Raw genomic sequence first — 16,014 nt, 5'->3', positions numbered from 1 at the left:
CCTCTCCCCAGGGGCATCTCCATAATTACGCATTTCCAGAGTTCCATGACCCATGGCCAGAAGCGAGCGGCGCGGACCAGCGCGGACGCTGCGAGGTCATTGTGCGTTTCAGCGCGTCGAGGAGATGGCGTGCCCACGCATTTACATAACCTTAGGAAGTAAAGGTACACCTGGTGTGGTTTCATCGCTGTATTATCTGCACACCACAAGGTAGCTTTTGGATATACAGCTTGAAAGAAAGGGCAGTTGAAAAAAGTATGATCAACTTTCGTATCTATCCTACCCCATTTCATCAACAGGTCTCAGGGAGGGGAAAAGGTGACTATGCTTGTGTTCACAGCTGTTGGCTCCGGTGCACATATCCTGCTATCAACAGGTGATGGCCGATCAGAATCAGCTGCAACATCGGTGCCAGATAACGAGCGGCAGCCCGCGGTTGCGGGAGGGTCGTACACTGCTCAGCTCTGACCCTGAGCGCGCGCTGTCAGTACTTCGGCTGGAATGGAGCGGACAGACCATGGACAGTGCATGATCTACATGCAAAGCAGCAATGCCGGCTCTTCGGTGCGACCGATTCCTTATCAACTCAACTCGTATCTTCTGCACACCTACTTCTGCACAAGTATGAACTGAGAGACAAACCGAACGACCGAGGTGTTGCTTTCGCGGTCATCGAGGGAATGTGAGATGAAGGTACCCCGTCTAACGATTAATTATGCGAGCCGTGAAATGGCGATATACCGTTATTAAAACAGTGTAACAAAAATATTCCAGATAGGCAGTCGCGCAGTGGATAGACAGTCGGAAATAGGGACAGCTGGCGCAATGCATCGGTACTTTTGCAGCAACAAGACATCGAGTGAGTTTCGTAGTATCAACATCAGGAAGGGTGATGAGGAATACACATTTAGAAGGTACATGGTTATGCCCGAGCGATAACTACGGCGTGGCTGTTCAGATACGCGACACACAAAGCACGGCACACTGATTGGAGTGATGGTGCGTTGACCTGAATGTTACGCAGCGACATGTTATTTTGACATACTTGCGGCAATAGCGGTGACGGTATTTAGATATGCAATTGCAGATGGCGGCATGTGTAGTTTAAACGTTGTGGGTAGTATGAACACCGGTACAGATTGTTGTGCATTGTTCGATACTCGATAGGGAGCGGATAATGATGCTACATTGCACCATGGTGGTGGTAGATTAGAATATTGCGATATGACAATTGGTAAGATATGTGAATGCTATATAGAAATACCATGGCGCCGATCGCCGGCCGCGCCAGCCCCGAGACGGCACGGGCTAGAGACGGGCGCGGCGCTGTGCGGTGAATGTGCGAAGGTATAAATAGGCGCGTTTGAGACCTTCTGGGGCTCTCTCTCTCTCTCTCGGGCTCTTGCTCTCTGGTTCGCGCGGGCAGTGGTGGTCCCGACGCCGCCCGTGGTGGTCGCCTTGTGCGTCTGGTCTGGTCTACAAACATGTAAGTTCTTGGGCCTTATCTCCTGCCCAGTCGGACGTCTCTAACCGGACTCTTGCCAAGCCCTATCCACGCCACTGGTTCCGACCGGCGGAGTGAAAGGGTTAGAGCCTGACTTCGGTTGAGTCTCTGCTGCGGTCGGAGATATGTCTCAGGCACAGACACGCACATATAGTCACACTGGCGTAGGTAACAACACTTCAGGATGGCCGCGGTACTGTGGGCAGTTTTTAAGTTCGATTGATTGGTCTATATGTCTTTTTGAGACACCGTGTTTCGGGACTCGACTCAGTCCATTTCGGCACGTTTGGCTGCTATGAGTCAGTTTCCCCCCCCCCTTTGGCAATATTATTTCGGTATCATGATTTCAGCTTGATCATTGTTTCGGCTTTATTGAATGTTTCGGCACTTTGGCAATATTTACTTCGGCAGTGCACGGTTACCGTGACATTGCTCGTTTTCTGGCACCTCATGTTTGATTTGTTCGCTTTTATTTATTTCGGCCTTTTCATTTTCAATACATATTTAATATGTATATCTTACTCCGTTCTTTTTCGAGGCTGGAAATGTCGGTGAGAACGCTGGCAATATGAAGATTCGGACACGAAAGGGTTTGTGGCTCGCATAGTTTTTGGTCGATCAGTAAATACAACTATAGACGGTTAAATGATTGTTGAGAGTAAGACGATACCCCTAGACAACGATGATAGGATTGTGCAGATGACACAGATTAGAATACCCCTAGACACACGAGGAATACCTATTAGCAGAAGCTACCACAACAGCCAGTAGGCGGGCCTGAATCCATTCTTACACCCATCCTTTACCCACTCTACATCCTCATCCTTCTCCCAGTCATCCTTATCCTTATCCCCATCCCAAACACCACTTATAAATTCACAATTCCACTGGGGCGTCTCAGACGCCCTGCAGTGTCCCCATGTGACACATGGGGATGGTAAGAAGGGCTTAGAGCTTAGCGGCTAAGAAGGGGCTTATTGACAATATTCTTGACCAGTACTGCACGAATGTGGTAGCACGTTTAGGTCTACGAATGATGTTTAAAGGGACCCTCCCACCTTCAAAAAAGTTAATGAATTGGCATGAAAGTGATGTCGCTCGGTTCAGAAAGAGCAAAAACGAATATCTACCAAATTTCATCGAAAAATATTCACCGGTTTTCAAGATATTAGACTTTTACTTTTGTTTACTTTTTGGGATCTCCGCTGTTCCTAGCGACTTTATTTGAAAGTGCGGCATTTGTTGCGCGCAAAGCAGCATATACCACCGCGTGCTACAAAACGTTTTAGTCAAACATTTAACGGACGTTCGAAAGCCTGATGACGTCATCAGATTCCCGTAATGGTTAAGAGATAGGGACCACGCTGGTCCCACCCTGCAAGTAAAGGGAAGAAATTTCTTGAACACCATAAAGCTGCGGGGGTTGCGACCAGAATAAATGGTGGTTTCTGAGCCTGGCCGCAAACTTGGCTATCTCAACTCAAAACTAATGTTAAGGTGGGAGGGTCCCTTTAAAGGTTAAGTAGTGGACGTTGATGCGACCAAAAGGTGCTCGATACAATACTGCGCTTCCCTCTCCCTTTTCGCCCTAACAGATATAAACGGCGCATTTTCAGTTTTCACTCGTCTAGCGTTATACGTAAATATATGCGTAATCATGCGTTACATAAGAGCTTATCGATACCTACCTGTGCCATGCTGCTGCCCTAGGGTGCCCTAGTGTGCCAATTGCCACTTGCACCTTGAATATTATTCGAGGTAAGATTCCGTAATACCAGGCAAAGTGAAATAAATATGTCGAATTAAACACCCATCTCTGGGAAAGTCACGAGTGAAATCAAATATTATTGAGCGAGAAGAGTCCAGTTTTCCTCAAATTCGACCGACTCCGGCACACGCTTATATATAGTCACATATAGTCATTATATAGTCATTATATAGTTATAGTCACATCCATCGGTAGTTAGTGGCAAAAGTCACGCCACAGGTCAGGTGAAGTCGGTGATCGGATCGGGCCGTGACGAGGGCTCGTTACACGCTCGGCTCTCAGCCCTGTCGTCTTCCCGGAATTCCCCATGAATGGAACTGGGCTCTCGAACTGCTCAACAAGTCTAGGATGGCATAGGTTTGTAGCTGGACAAACGTCCCAGCTCTGGCGCGCGCAGCGGCCCCCATTCCTGCCCAGTGCCCCGGCGCGCGGTGTGCCCGAGAGGCGTCTGGGGAGCTGTGCCGCCGCGCTAGACCAGGCTGAGCGGTGTGCCGGTCAGCGACAACAGGTCCTTTGTCGGCGCAGGTCTGCTCAGTCATTGAAAATATGTACAGTCCACAGCAGGAACATTATGAAGGTTACATTTACGCTATGGAATGTACCTAACTATTTCTCGTTACATAAAAACTGTAATTCTGAACGTGTTAACAGGTACAACACATTGTCAAACGTCTCTTCACTGTTTGTGTTACTACAACCGTGTATATGGTAAGGGGCGCCCAGCGGGAAGGGGCGCTTCAATATCGTTTGCACCCCTATCCTAAAATACCTTCCGCCGCCACTGTGAAGATATCGTTGCGTGATAATGTTTTCGTTGAATTTACTTCATGATGCATTTCCACACGGCTCAAAATTCACCGCAAAATACCGTTTGCCTGAGACACCTTTACTATGGAACGTGAATGCTTGACTACGATGACTATGCATTTCCATTCTCGTAGAGTTTGGGATATCACTAATCAGCAATCATTCATTTCAGAAAGTGTACACAAGCAAGCATGTCTCGACTCTGTCTTTCAAGGTCACGCGCGGTTGCGTGATGTTGATGCATGAAAACGGCGTTTGCCGCGAAAGTTATGAATGGCCCACTCCAATTTTTTCACAGATGGTTAGGAACATTGTGACGGACATAATATGTAAAAATTACCCAAATCGAAGGTGACGTGTTTTTTGCTATTTAAATTTTTCTGTTTTAATTCAAGGTCAAATGCGTTTCAAGGTCACTTCAATTTAATTTTATAATTAAAAATCAAAGCCTTATCAATTGCCTATAAGACCCTGTTAATATCATTTTGATGCCAGAAAAGGAACCAGAGTTATAGCCATTTAAAAAATTGATGTGTGGCATTTTTCGCTATATTCGATGACCTATATCTTAGCGATACGTTATCAAATTTCGAAAATATTATACGTAACTCAGTTTTGAACCATGCCCAGTCTGCCTACAAATTTTCAGAAAAATCGAAGGGGATGACGGATTTCGGTGTTTGATTTGACGTGGAATGCCCCAGAGGACAAAACGTCCGGTAATGGAACTGTCGGGGCGTGACAGCAGCCCCGTCAGAGACCCAGCTGCGTCCTCAGATGTCTTAAGAAATGTAATAACAGTCTGTATGCGAGTCCAAGGTAGTTTTCAAATAACGCAAGGAAACCAACGACTTTGTTTTCGCACAGTGCGCCTCTGATGTTTTCAGCAAAACCAACTGCAGAAATGGAAAATTTCCGCTCGGTGCCTCCTTTGCTTTGATGGCAGGCATAGATACAGCCTTCATCTGGGTCAAAACCCCAAAGAATGCAGTAAATGTAGCTTGAAAGACGTTCATCGCATCAGTGACTATCAGTCCTGTGGGAGACGCCAGTGTCCTTCATTTGAAGCGAATACCACAGGCGACACAGCGCTATCTGAACTGTGCGCTTACTGCGCGCTATCTGCCGTCATCCTGTTCGTTTGAATACCGCAAGGAGGGGTAAATATGACATGATATAAAAGTGTAGCCAAGTCCATGAAATGGCCCGTGGTAAGGCGTTCTGTTGTCTGCTGGAAAAAGCAAATGTTCGAGTCTTTACTTTTTATCACCCTGTGTAAACGCACTTCCGCACTTCCGAATACACGCACTTCCGAATCTCGGTCTAGAAACAGAACGTTACAAAAGGTATGTATATTGTTCAAAACGGAACAGGAATGTCAAGATTCGCAGCCGGACACTGTCCACAACACCTGATTACCCACCGGCGTCCCAAGCACCTCACTCAGGCCGTTCGAGTTCGTGTCCGACGGGCGACGCGGAAGGCTCTGAATACAGCGTAAGGAACGGGGAACAATGACACAAACGGGCCACGTCGGTGGACTGAGTATTATCGGGAAAAATCGGGCTTGGCACGACATCCATGAGTTGAAGCTTGACACGTACGGAAGTTGGCTCCAAGGAATAAAAATCGATAATACAATAATTCGGTCGGAGCCCAATATCGCTCAATATCAACACACTGGCCACAATTCTATGATTTTGCGGCTCAACAATCAGATGGAAGCCTCGGCCCAAATAACACGATTGAAGGGCCCCCGTGGTGTAACATGAAAAATACAAACCATATGGCAACTCTTTTGAGCGTTGGCACATCAACCGTGTTTGGTAAAAATAAACACCAATCAGTTAAGTACATAGGTACAGATCAGGTCAATATAGTATAAGCTGCCTCAATAGATTGCAGAAAAGCTGCCCACAAATGATAAAAAATGAGTAAAGTTGACTACATACAATCCATCAAATAGATTGACTTCTAAAGCATCAGCGTAAAACGTTACCACAATCAGTTCAAAGTACACTCACAGAACCCCTCATTGAAAACGAATCCAGCTAGATCACAGCTATCAAGTCCCCCCCCCCCCGATCAGGCCCCGCCGGCGGCGCTACCGCCTCTCCACCACGCAGAGACACTGACAGTTCCTCTGCGCCGGCCGCACCTTGACAGAATTCACCTCCGCCGCCACCGCCCGGGAGCGCGCCCTGCGCCCCAGCCTGTCCGCGGCCGTCCCCCTCCCCAGCCCTCCCCCGGCCGCCTCCCGGTGCTCCCGGTGTGGCGCTCTCTCCCTCTGCCCGTCGCCCGCTGCCCCGGCGGCCGTCCCGTTGGCCGCGCTGGCCGGCTGTCACGTGCGCCTCACCCACACGTCGGGTACACCGGGGCACCGGTTGGGCTCCACATCTCCCGTGTCCTCACAGAGTACCACCGTGGTGGCACTGCCGGCGGCCGCCCAGCGGCGCGCGCCGCCCTCCAGAGTCAGCGACGGCAGCGACTTTTTGCGCGCGCCCGGGGTGGCCGCCGCCGGGGGCCCGGGCGCCGCCGCGTCCCCCACGGAGGCAGAGCGCTGTCGGAGGTCCGGCTGGCTGACCCGCCACGGCCGGCGGCGCTGGCCAGGAGTCAGCGGCTCCAGTTCGTACGTCTCTCCGGCCGCCGGGTGCAGGAACGCGTTACTGGAAGTGCTGAGGGTGGATTCACTGACTGTGTAGTTGTAGACGGCCTTGTCGGCTCGCGGAGCGCTGCGCTCACAGAAGGCCACCGCACCGCCCTGGCACGGACCGCACGCCCGCTCCGGGCCCCAGACACGCAGCAGGGGAAGGAAGAACAGAGTGGCGTACGTCCAACTGACAGCCGTCAGGACGATCAGAAACACACCGATCTGTAGGTAGGCCAGCACCTGACTGGGGAGCATACACACGCCGGCCAGCAGGGTAGTCAGAGCCGCCATGGCAATCGGCGAGCCCACTGACGACAGCGCGTGAACCACCCGGGCCTCCCGGTCAGGCTGCTCGCCGGCTCGATACGCCACGCTGTAGTGTAGCGTGAAGTCCACAGAGAGTCCAATGGCCACCGTGACCGCCACAGCCTCCAGCACGTTCAGACGCCAGCCGAGCAGCACCAGCGCCGCCACTGTGACAAAGATGACGCACGCCACCGTCACGGCGGCGAACAGACTGACGCGGAGGTCGAGTGTGGTGAGCATGAGGACAAGGAAGGCGAGTCCGACGGCCACGCCAATCGCCAAAAGAGTGCCGTCCGCCAGCGCAGTCTGAAGGTCGTAGAAGTCGGTGAAGCTGATGAACCACCCTCCAGCCATCTCGGGCGGCGCCGAACGCATCTGCTCGGCAGTCCACGCCTCGACAGCCGTCACAAACTCGTGCATCTCATCGTGCGCGAGAGAGAAGGTGTAGTTACTGTCGTACTCCACCACAACAGCCGCCACTCTGCCGGTGCTCTTGAGGAACTTGGGTCCGGCCGGGCCGGCCTCGAAGAACTGCGCGGGGGTGTTGTGGAGGCTGCGGACGGCACGGACCAGGCACTCTGTGAACACGGCCTCCGGGTAGGGGAAGAGCGCCGACTGACAGCAGGGCTCGCGATCCTCCCCAGTGATCTCGTCCACGCACTGACGCCCCTCCATCCAGTCCTTGAACGTCTCGATGAAGCAGTTGGAGAGCAATGGTCCCTGGGTGGACTGGTAGAAGCCCTGCTGTCGGAGCTCGCGGCAGAACTGGAGCAGCCACCGCTGTGATTCGGCGGACTCCATCTGGAAGCGCCGGTCGAGTCGGAGGGTGCCGCGGTCGGCCGGGTTGAGTCGATCCCCGCCGTCCAGCGGCAGCACGCCCCAGACGAAGCGCAGCGGCAAGCGGCGCTCCAGCTGCGCCTGCGAGCCGCGCTCGAACCAGAACCACTGGGCCAGCAGCGCGTCGTAGCGCTCGAACAGGTGGCTCGAGCGGAACAGCGCAAACTGCTGCGACTCGGGCAGGCGCAGCCGCGGCTGGTAGCAGACCACCAGCGCGGCGGCCACCGCCAGAGCGGCCAGCACCACCAGCCACAGCCAGCGCAGCTTCACCACCACGCAGGGCAGCAGCTTGTCGAACAGCACGCGGCCCAGCTCACCGCAGCGCCGGCGCGGCGGGCACGGTCGGCCGGCCGACAGCGGTCCGCCGGCGCCCAGCGGCAGCGGAGGACACCACTGGCAGAACCGCTCGCGCATCACCACGAACCCGGGCGTCCACGTCACCATCAGCACCAGGTTGATGAGGATCGTCATGCCGGAGAAGATGCTGTCGGCAAGGGCACATCGGTGACGTAAATAAATAGCAGAACATGAAGTCATACCGGCAGCGACCCACATAATCACAGAACACGTAACGTCTCGATCGTAACATTTCTTCCCGGAACGGCTCATTAGACAGCGCCGTCTGGAATTTCTACTAAGTTACAATCCAGTCCCGAGTTGATAATGTCACGATTGTAAGTTCGGACAACAAACGGACGTCCGAACTGCCGGCTACCCGAGGCACGTCGGCACATCACGGTGGAAATTGAAGTCCATAAATCGACTGCACGTCACGGCTTCCAGCATGAGCTTATAAAGGGCCCAATGTCTCTGTCGGCGGCACATCTCAGTTGGGCAGATGAAGGCGTTGACGTCACATCAACTAGCTGAGGCAGGGGTCACAGGGGACACTTGTCGTACCCAGGCTGGATTAGGCAGTATATAGACACCATAGGCTACCTAACCCAGCCAGTAATAGTCAGGGGCGACATTGAAGTTTTCCCTTACTGAACATATAGCGCCTTCGAAAGTAGCGCCGTCATATCATACCTGAGCTGGAGGGCAGGACAAGGAATCCAAAGAAAAGGAGATAGTAGCCCTTGCAAGTTACAATCCTGCTCATATCCTACCTAGAGAATTATGCGCCTACACCATATCCTAGGTACTTTACGCAGTTAGCAGTCACAGTCAGCAGTCACACAATATGCTACCGAAAGGTCACCGGTGACGCTATATAACTACTACCACTGACGCAATCAGTTTCTCCATCATTCCCTACCTAAAGCAGGCGATGGCGGTGACGTGGCTGACGCAGCTGCTGAAGAAGGCCGCAGCCGTTGTCAGCGAGGTGACCAGCATGCTCAGCGCCGCCTGCCGCAGAGAGTCGCCCACCAGCTTGGCCAGCGTGCCGGCGTTCTTGTCCGACTTGCAGCGGTCCCACACCTTGCAGAATATGAACGTGTCGTCCGCGCCAACGCCTGGAATGAATGCAATAGACACTGGTGTTACGAGATTAATGCTAAATTAACCTTCTAGACCTGTTGTACCCACTAAGAATCTTGGTACCCACTACCCAGTGTGTACAGATTAACGTCATCGATGCATTAGTGCGATCTCACAGGCGGATCCAGAGGGATTGAGATTGGGAGCAATTGCGCCTCCCGCAGCGTCTCAAGTTGACGAAACTTTGTACTTCCCCTTCCATTGAGCGGAAAACAAAAACAACTTCAATTGAACAAAGTTTGCACTGAATTGCGTTGGAAATTGTAAGGAGACGAAGTTTGAAGGTTTGATGAAATACGGCGAAACCCTTTGCAAGTTATTAATTCCCTAAGGCGTCTGAGACTTTAAGTATGCATTGACGCAAAATCGCCGTTACTGAACAGCCAATCACAATCAGTGCGATATCTACTGCCAGAGGTGTATTAAATCGGATGAAGCAACAAATGATGCTTTACAAACGCTGAGTATATTGATTGAATGAATGACAAAGCAAGCAGTCTGTTGTAACTACACCTCTTCCCTAGCGCCATACTTATGCAGCCGTATTTCAACATCCAGTTCCTCAGTCCGGCGTTCAGAATTTGCTTTGAACGGACGCTCACAAATCAATCCCGCCGGCGTTCGGGCTATAATCGTCCTTTGATCCAGCGCGAGTTCCCCGAACTCAGTCTACAGGCGGCCTACCACCGACGGAAACACGCGGTGTCCCCAATATCGCGGCCCGGCCGGCGCCGGATGAAAGCGGCATGCATGGCCCGCGCCGTGAGCTCGGTTCGACCGTGACCGACGGTCTGGCCGCCCACGCGCCACCGGCACTGATACAGACACCCTAGGTCACCGAGAGGACGACCGAGCCCGGACGGTGATGTCACGGGGTGGGCAAGGCACACGATGGTGACGTAAATGGATCATGACGCTAACGTATGACGTTATGGGGTGGCAAAGTTAGGTACGTGACGCCACTCACAATATCACTAGCTGGCGAAGTCTGTGAAGCCATTCACAGATGCTGACGTCAGGCGAGAGTGAAGTTCAGGTTCACGGATGGTGACGTCAAAGGAAGGTGAAGTTCCAAAACCATGGCGTCACGGACAGCAAAGTTGGATCGCGGCGGTCCGGTGCACAGAGAGCACTGGGCGGAGACGCGACAGAGCGAGCAGGCGGCTGGGATATGGCTTTGCTTTTGTTGTAAATGTGGTTTGCGCGTGACTGATAATACACATCAGCTTTATTGAACTCATGCGAAATGAATTTCGCAAAAGAAACAACAGATGCAGCGGCAGGCAGTCAACATTCCCAAGACCCTTGTGATATCCCAATCAGCATTTTTCACCTCTCAACATCAAAATATGAGCCCGGTATTTTCTGGTGGTCCCGGTCATTCACTCCCATCCATCTCAACTAACCAGCAAAATGCCAATTTAGGCACCGAGGTTAGTTGTCGGACTTTCGTCCCCGTCTTGAGTTGAGATGTTAGTTTCACAACGTTTCGGCCAGTTACTTCTCCGGCCGTCGTCAGGTGTTCTTTGGCCCTTAGAAGGACCTGGATGTTGGTGGCGTTGCGCCGTACGCGTCATACCGTTCGAAAGCTCCTGTAGTCAGCGGGAATCGAACTCGGGTTTCCCCGGTGATAGTCCACGGTTCTAACCACTCCACTATCGAGGCAGACATCGTTATGGAGCTGGAAACTTGGTGTCATTTATCCCTTCGAGGAGTTCGATTCCCGCTGACTACAGGAGCTTTCGAACGGTATGACGCGTACGGCGCAACGCCACCAACATCCAGGTCCTTCTAAGGGCCAAAGAACACCTGACGACGGCCGGAGAAGTAACTGGCCGAAACGTTGTGAAACTAACATCTCAACTCAAGACGGGGACGAAAGTCCGACAACTAACATCAGTGATACTAACACCTCGTCTCAAGCATTCAGAAGAATTAGGCACCGAGGTTATGTAACGACCATTGAAACAGCCAGCTGACATTTGAACCTGAGAGTATTAAATGCGCCCAGTCTGGCCGGCTAGATTGCCCAGCAGGAGTCGGCACGTATAATGTCGCAGGGTCATCAAGGTACACTGGAATTATTGCCGCCAATTTCGGCTGGCATCCGGTTGCACAAGTTGCCGACGCTCCGGGTCAGGACGGCGCTCAATCCGACTAACAGACCGCCTTAAATGGCCGCGTCAGGTTAATTTAAGGAAGGTGCCAGCGGCATATTAGGGAATTAGCAGGGCAAATGTGAAACGCCACGACGTAATGGCTATAACACCATAATCATGCGGCAAAACTACAGTCGAATGATGTTGAACAATGAACATAGCCTACTGCCTAGCAATTATGAGAGACTGCATTTCATGCCGTAAGAGCTCTAAAAACGAGTTGCACTGTTGTTTACTTAATTTCAACATGTGAAGGTAAATCTTAAAGCTGACATCATTCCATCATTTGTCCGACTCCATACAATCAATGATACAATCCTCTCACACCGCTAGATTGTCTCACAATGTTTCAGTCACTCCTCACACCATACGCCTCTCATTTCCACTTCTCTCATCGCCCCGTCTCAGCCTCTACTCACTCCCGACTCACCCTAGACTCGTCCCCGACTCACACTCCCTCACTCCCCGACTCACCGATGGCTATGATGGCCGCCAGCAGGTTCATGAACGGAAAGAAGCTCAGCTCCAGCACCACAGCGTACACGAAGTAGGCCGTGCAGAGGGAGATGGCCACGGCGGCCAGGGTGGCCAGCGTCACCAGCAGGGAGCCCGTATATACCCAGATGAGGAGCACGATACAGCCGGCCGCCGCTCCGGCGTACACCGCGTCCTCGCGCAGAGACTCGTCAAACAGCGCGGCCTTTAGACCTGGGGGACGGGGGGGGGGGACAGAGACTCGTCAAATAGGGCGGCCTTCAGACCTGGGGGACAAGGGGGGGGGGGGGCAGAGACTCGTCAAACAGCGCGGCCTTCAGACCTAGGGGACCAACAGGGTGCTGTAACAGGGTGTGCTTCAGACCTGACTCATCAAATAGGGCGGCCTTCAGACCTGAGGGGGAGGGAGCAGGGGGGGGGGGGCAGAGACTCGTCAGACAAACAGAGCGTATTAACACAAACGGTTAATATTTAACCGTATTAAGTATTAACCGCTCGTCTATACAGTTCAAAATTGCGTGTAACTGCACGAACAAGCACAACAATTATACAGCCCGACGAGTGAAGAAGCTTTCAAACTATTTCAATCCTACCTAAGTTCCTTCCAAACCACTTTACAATCTACCAAATACCACTGACCCATCAGATCACCCCCCCCCCCCCAAAAAAAAACTTCCCCAAAGCTCTCCACACCAACATCTAACGAGCTCTCCTACTAACCGAGATCCATGGCCACCACGGCGGTGCTGTTGTCTGCCAGACTGGTGTTCAGAGTGCGGTAGTAGGGCAGCACGGCCCCACTCCGGGCCAGCGGCAGGTAGGTCATCGCGTAGCTCAGGTGGGCCCGGTTAGGGTCCTGTGGGCACCGGAGGCTGGTGTGAGGAACGAGGGTAGTGCAAAAACAGTGAATAAATCGTTGGTTACCGGTAACAACAGGAAATCAATCGTTCATTCAAACAATAGGTAGATCATGGCCCGATCAGAGGATTGGTAATAACACCAGCAGTGACTATTTACATTGCACCTCCTGTACATTCCATTACATTACAGTACATTCCACTACATTACATTCCACGTCCTGAATGATTGCGAGCACATACTACCCATTGCTCGCTAAAGGATCTCAAGCTGAACTACGCTCATCTGAGCTGGAATGAAGCATCATGTGATTGTTCGCAGAAGTCGGAACAGTTAATTACTTCACTTGCGACAATGTTTAAATGCTCCTCACGTACTACGACGATTACAACTTTAAATGTCAAGTAACCAGAACCCTCTCAGTATTCTCTTTCTCCATCTCAAGTTTCATCTGTCAGAGCCATTAACCACAGGTGGTGGGTACTCGGTGTCTCTAATCTCACAGAACTCATCTTCAGACACAATTTCAACTTCTCTACACCACCGACTTCTCATTTCACACAGCGTACCACTCGACCTTTTCTCTCACACTGCCCGAGGTCCTAACCCTCCCCGTCACGTCCCCTCCCTCCCTCTCTCCCTCCCTCTCTCTCTCTCTCTCTCTCTCTCTCTCTCTCTCTCTCTCTCTCTCTCTCTCTCTCTCTCTCTCTCTCTCTCTCTCTCTCTCCCCTCTCCCCGTACCTGCGGCGGCAGAAACTGGCTGTCCAGTATGTAGTGCAGCAGGTGGTAGACCGCGTCGTGCCGTGCACACCTCTCGGGTACGTCCCGGCACGGCCGGCCCGAACAGTCTGGCTGTAGCTGACCGCCGTGGTAGAACGGGGCGCAGTCGCGGAGCAGGGACAGAGTGCCAGACACGTCCGACGCCTGGGGAGGTGGGACAGGGTGTCAGTGGGTGTCGAACAATACTGTAATTGTGATTGAGAAAAGAAGAGCCAGATGCATAAGCTATGTGATAAAGAATGCCGGTTATTTAGAAGCACTCTGCTCGATAAACTCGTACGAATTTGGTGTGACCAATCTGGAGAACACTTACGACTCAAACTTTTGATCACTTGCCTTTAACGGAACAGAAAACACCAGTTGCAACATTCACTCACGAGTTGAACACTCGTTATTCAGCTTTCAACTATAATTATCTATACACAGCAGCCACCCTCCTCCGTGTCCCCGACACCCCGCTACCTCTCAGCCCCCTCCACCCGAGCCGAGCGTCTCACCTTTATGGCCAGGCAGTCGGAGCGGTTGTAGAGCAGCGCTATGTAGTTTCCCAGCGACCACGAGCGGCAGCAGCGCTGGGTGGCGTCGTCAATCTAACCACACCAGAAACACGAGTCAGAAACGACACACGCAGCGTAAACTACAAACAATGTATCTTAGTGTGAAGGAGTGATTCATCTCTAGTGTCTGGACATTCGTCACGTTCCACGAGTTAATTCCGTGGGGACAGAACAGAAATGTGGCCGAGATATGAAGCTTCGAGAAATATGGGAGTTTCCTTTGATAGATCACTCCTCAAATGACTGTTGAATTGCATGCTCTGGACACATTCATCCAACTTCTTTTGCGCCGCAAGGCTGGATAAAGCGTGACAGCCGGGCGAGAGATAAAGTGAGCAAAAAGAGAGCAATAAATAGAAATTCAAAAATAGCAGGAGCACATAAAGGGAGACGGGGAAAGAGAAGGAGAGAAAGAGGCCTAGAGGGCTAGAGAAAAGAAGGTGAGAGTGATGAGGAAATAAATGAGGGAATGACAAATAAAGGAAGTAAGAGGGGAAGCAATGAGGGGGATACATACACAGAAACAGATTAACTGGGACAAAGATAGACGGAGACATAAAACATCGAGATAGATGAGACGCGCACACAGCGTATGTGCCGTATTTGGTAGATACACGTCGTCTCACCTGGCAGAAGTCGGGAAAGGCCTCCGTGTGAAAGTGACGCTCCTCCACGGCACACATGGAGCGGATGCTGTCCAGCTGGAACAGACCCGAGCCCGGACCGGAGTCGGCGGACGCGGCGGCTCCCGGGGCCGGCGCGAACACCGCGTGACCGTACTCCTGGACTGGAAGAGAAAGAGATACCTGTCAGTTGATGGAGTTGATTAACAAGCAGCAATGTGGTCAAAGAAATTGACAGAGGTAACATAAGAACAAATAGTTGCCAGGATAAAGACAGGACTGCGGGCTGTTATGGATGATCACTAAGAAAGGAATGATGCAACCACCGTTCACGAACGCTAAAAGGTCCGGTTGTCACAGGCAGCTCCGATCCTCCATCAGCCACATTTGACAAACATCGCAGCCGCCCGTCACTCCGTCAGTACGTCGTAAAAGCACCGAGCCGCGACGGACGACGGATAAAGGCCGACCATCGCCTGCCAGTCTGTAGCCAAAAACAGACCGCAAAGCCCCCGAGATCAATGTCCAGTGTGCCGTCAACTGCGTCTCAGACCGTCCCCCGCCGCTCCCGAGCCGTCTGAGGTCGTCAGAGCGCTCCCACGTCTGACAGCCCCGCCGAGTTGTGACGGCCGGCGGCCGCCCCGTGCCGACACCGGTTTAACGGCCATTAACCGACGGCGGGGCCCATATCGAGCGAAAAGTTATGTCATTTTCGCTGAGCTCATCAAGATGCCGGGGCCATCACATCACCCGACGTAATAACATAAAAAGTTCTGACATTGATCTGCCATCAGACGGACGCCTGAGCGACATTCAGATACAAGTTCGGTCTGTTCATCCGGTTTCGGCTCATGCAGAAGCGGTAGTGTCGATCCAGCGTAGTCAGTCAGCCGTCTGAATACCTCATCACGCTGCAACTGACAGCCGCAACGATCGCCGTGAGCTACTGACTGCCTACAGCGGACCACCGTGCCGCCCAGGGCTGCCGCACGGAAGCTGGTCTGTTGTCATGGTAACCGCCCCGTCCCTCCCACCTGAACGGGGCCGTGTCAAAAGCAGCTGAGGCCCGGACCGCCGCCGGCCGTTCCTCGAAGGCCCAGAGCCGGCAGCACGGCCTGTCGCCAGCCCTAATGACCTTTCTCGGACACAGCAGACACCTGATGGCGGCAGGACCCGTCGGCAAAGCGT

At 52.5% G+C, this 16,014-nt stretch overlaps 1 protein-coding gene across 1 annotated transcript in view; it reads right to left on the bottom strand.

The window, feature by feature from the left end:
• Positions 1–5,416: 5,416 nt before the first annotated feature.
• Positions 5,417–16,014, bottom strand: part of LOC122388950 (protein dispatched homolog 1-like) — a 48,874-nt gene continuing 38,276 nt past the window's right edge. Inside the window, exons 7-13 of the mRNA XM_043380543.1 lie at positions 14,830–14,990; positions 14,144–14,236; positions 13,608–13,790; positions 12,729–12,864; positions 11,988–12,221; positions 9,131–9,329; positions 5,417–8,356 (exon numbers count right to left, since the gene is read on the bottom strand). Of these exons, the coding sequence (XP_043236478.1) occupies positions 6,421–8,356; positions 9,131–9,329; positions 11,988–12,221; positions 12,729–12,864; positions 13,608–13,790; positions 14,144–14,236; positions 14,830–14,990 (2,942 nt within the window). The 3' untranslated portion in view covers positions 5,417–6,420. The remainder of the gene's footprint in view (positions 8,357–9,130; positions 9,330–11,987; positions 12,222–12,728; positions 12,865–13,607; positions 13,791–14,143; positions 14,237–14,829; positions 14,991–16,014) is intronic.

The sequence above is a fragment of the Amphibalanus amphitrite genome, unplaced genomic scaffold, assembly GCF_019059575.1.
Source record: "Amphibalanus amphitrite isolate SeventyFive unplaced genomic scaffold, NRLGWU_Aamphi_draft 000339F_arrow, whole genome shotgun sequence".
NCBI lineage: Eukaryota > Metazoa > Arthropoda > Thecostraca > Balanomorpha > Balanidae > Amphibalanus > Amphibalanus amphitrite.
This window is presented reverse-complemented; position numbering and strand designations above follow the sequence as displayed.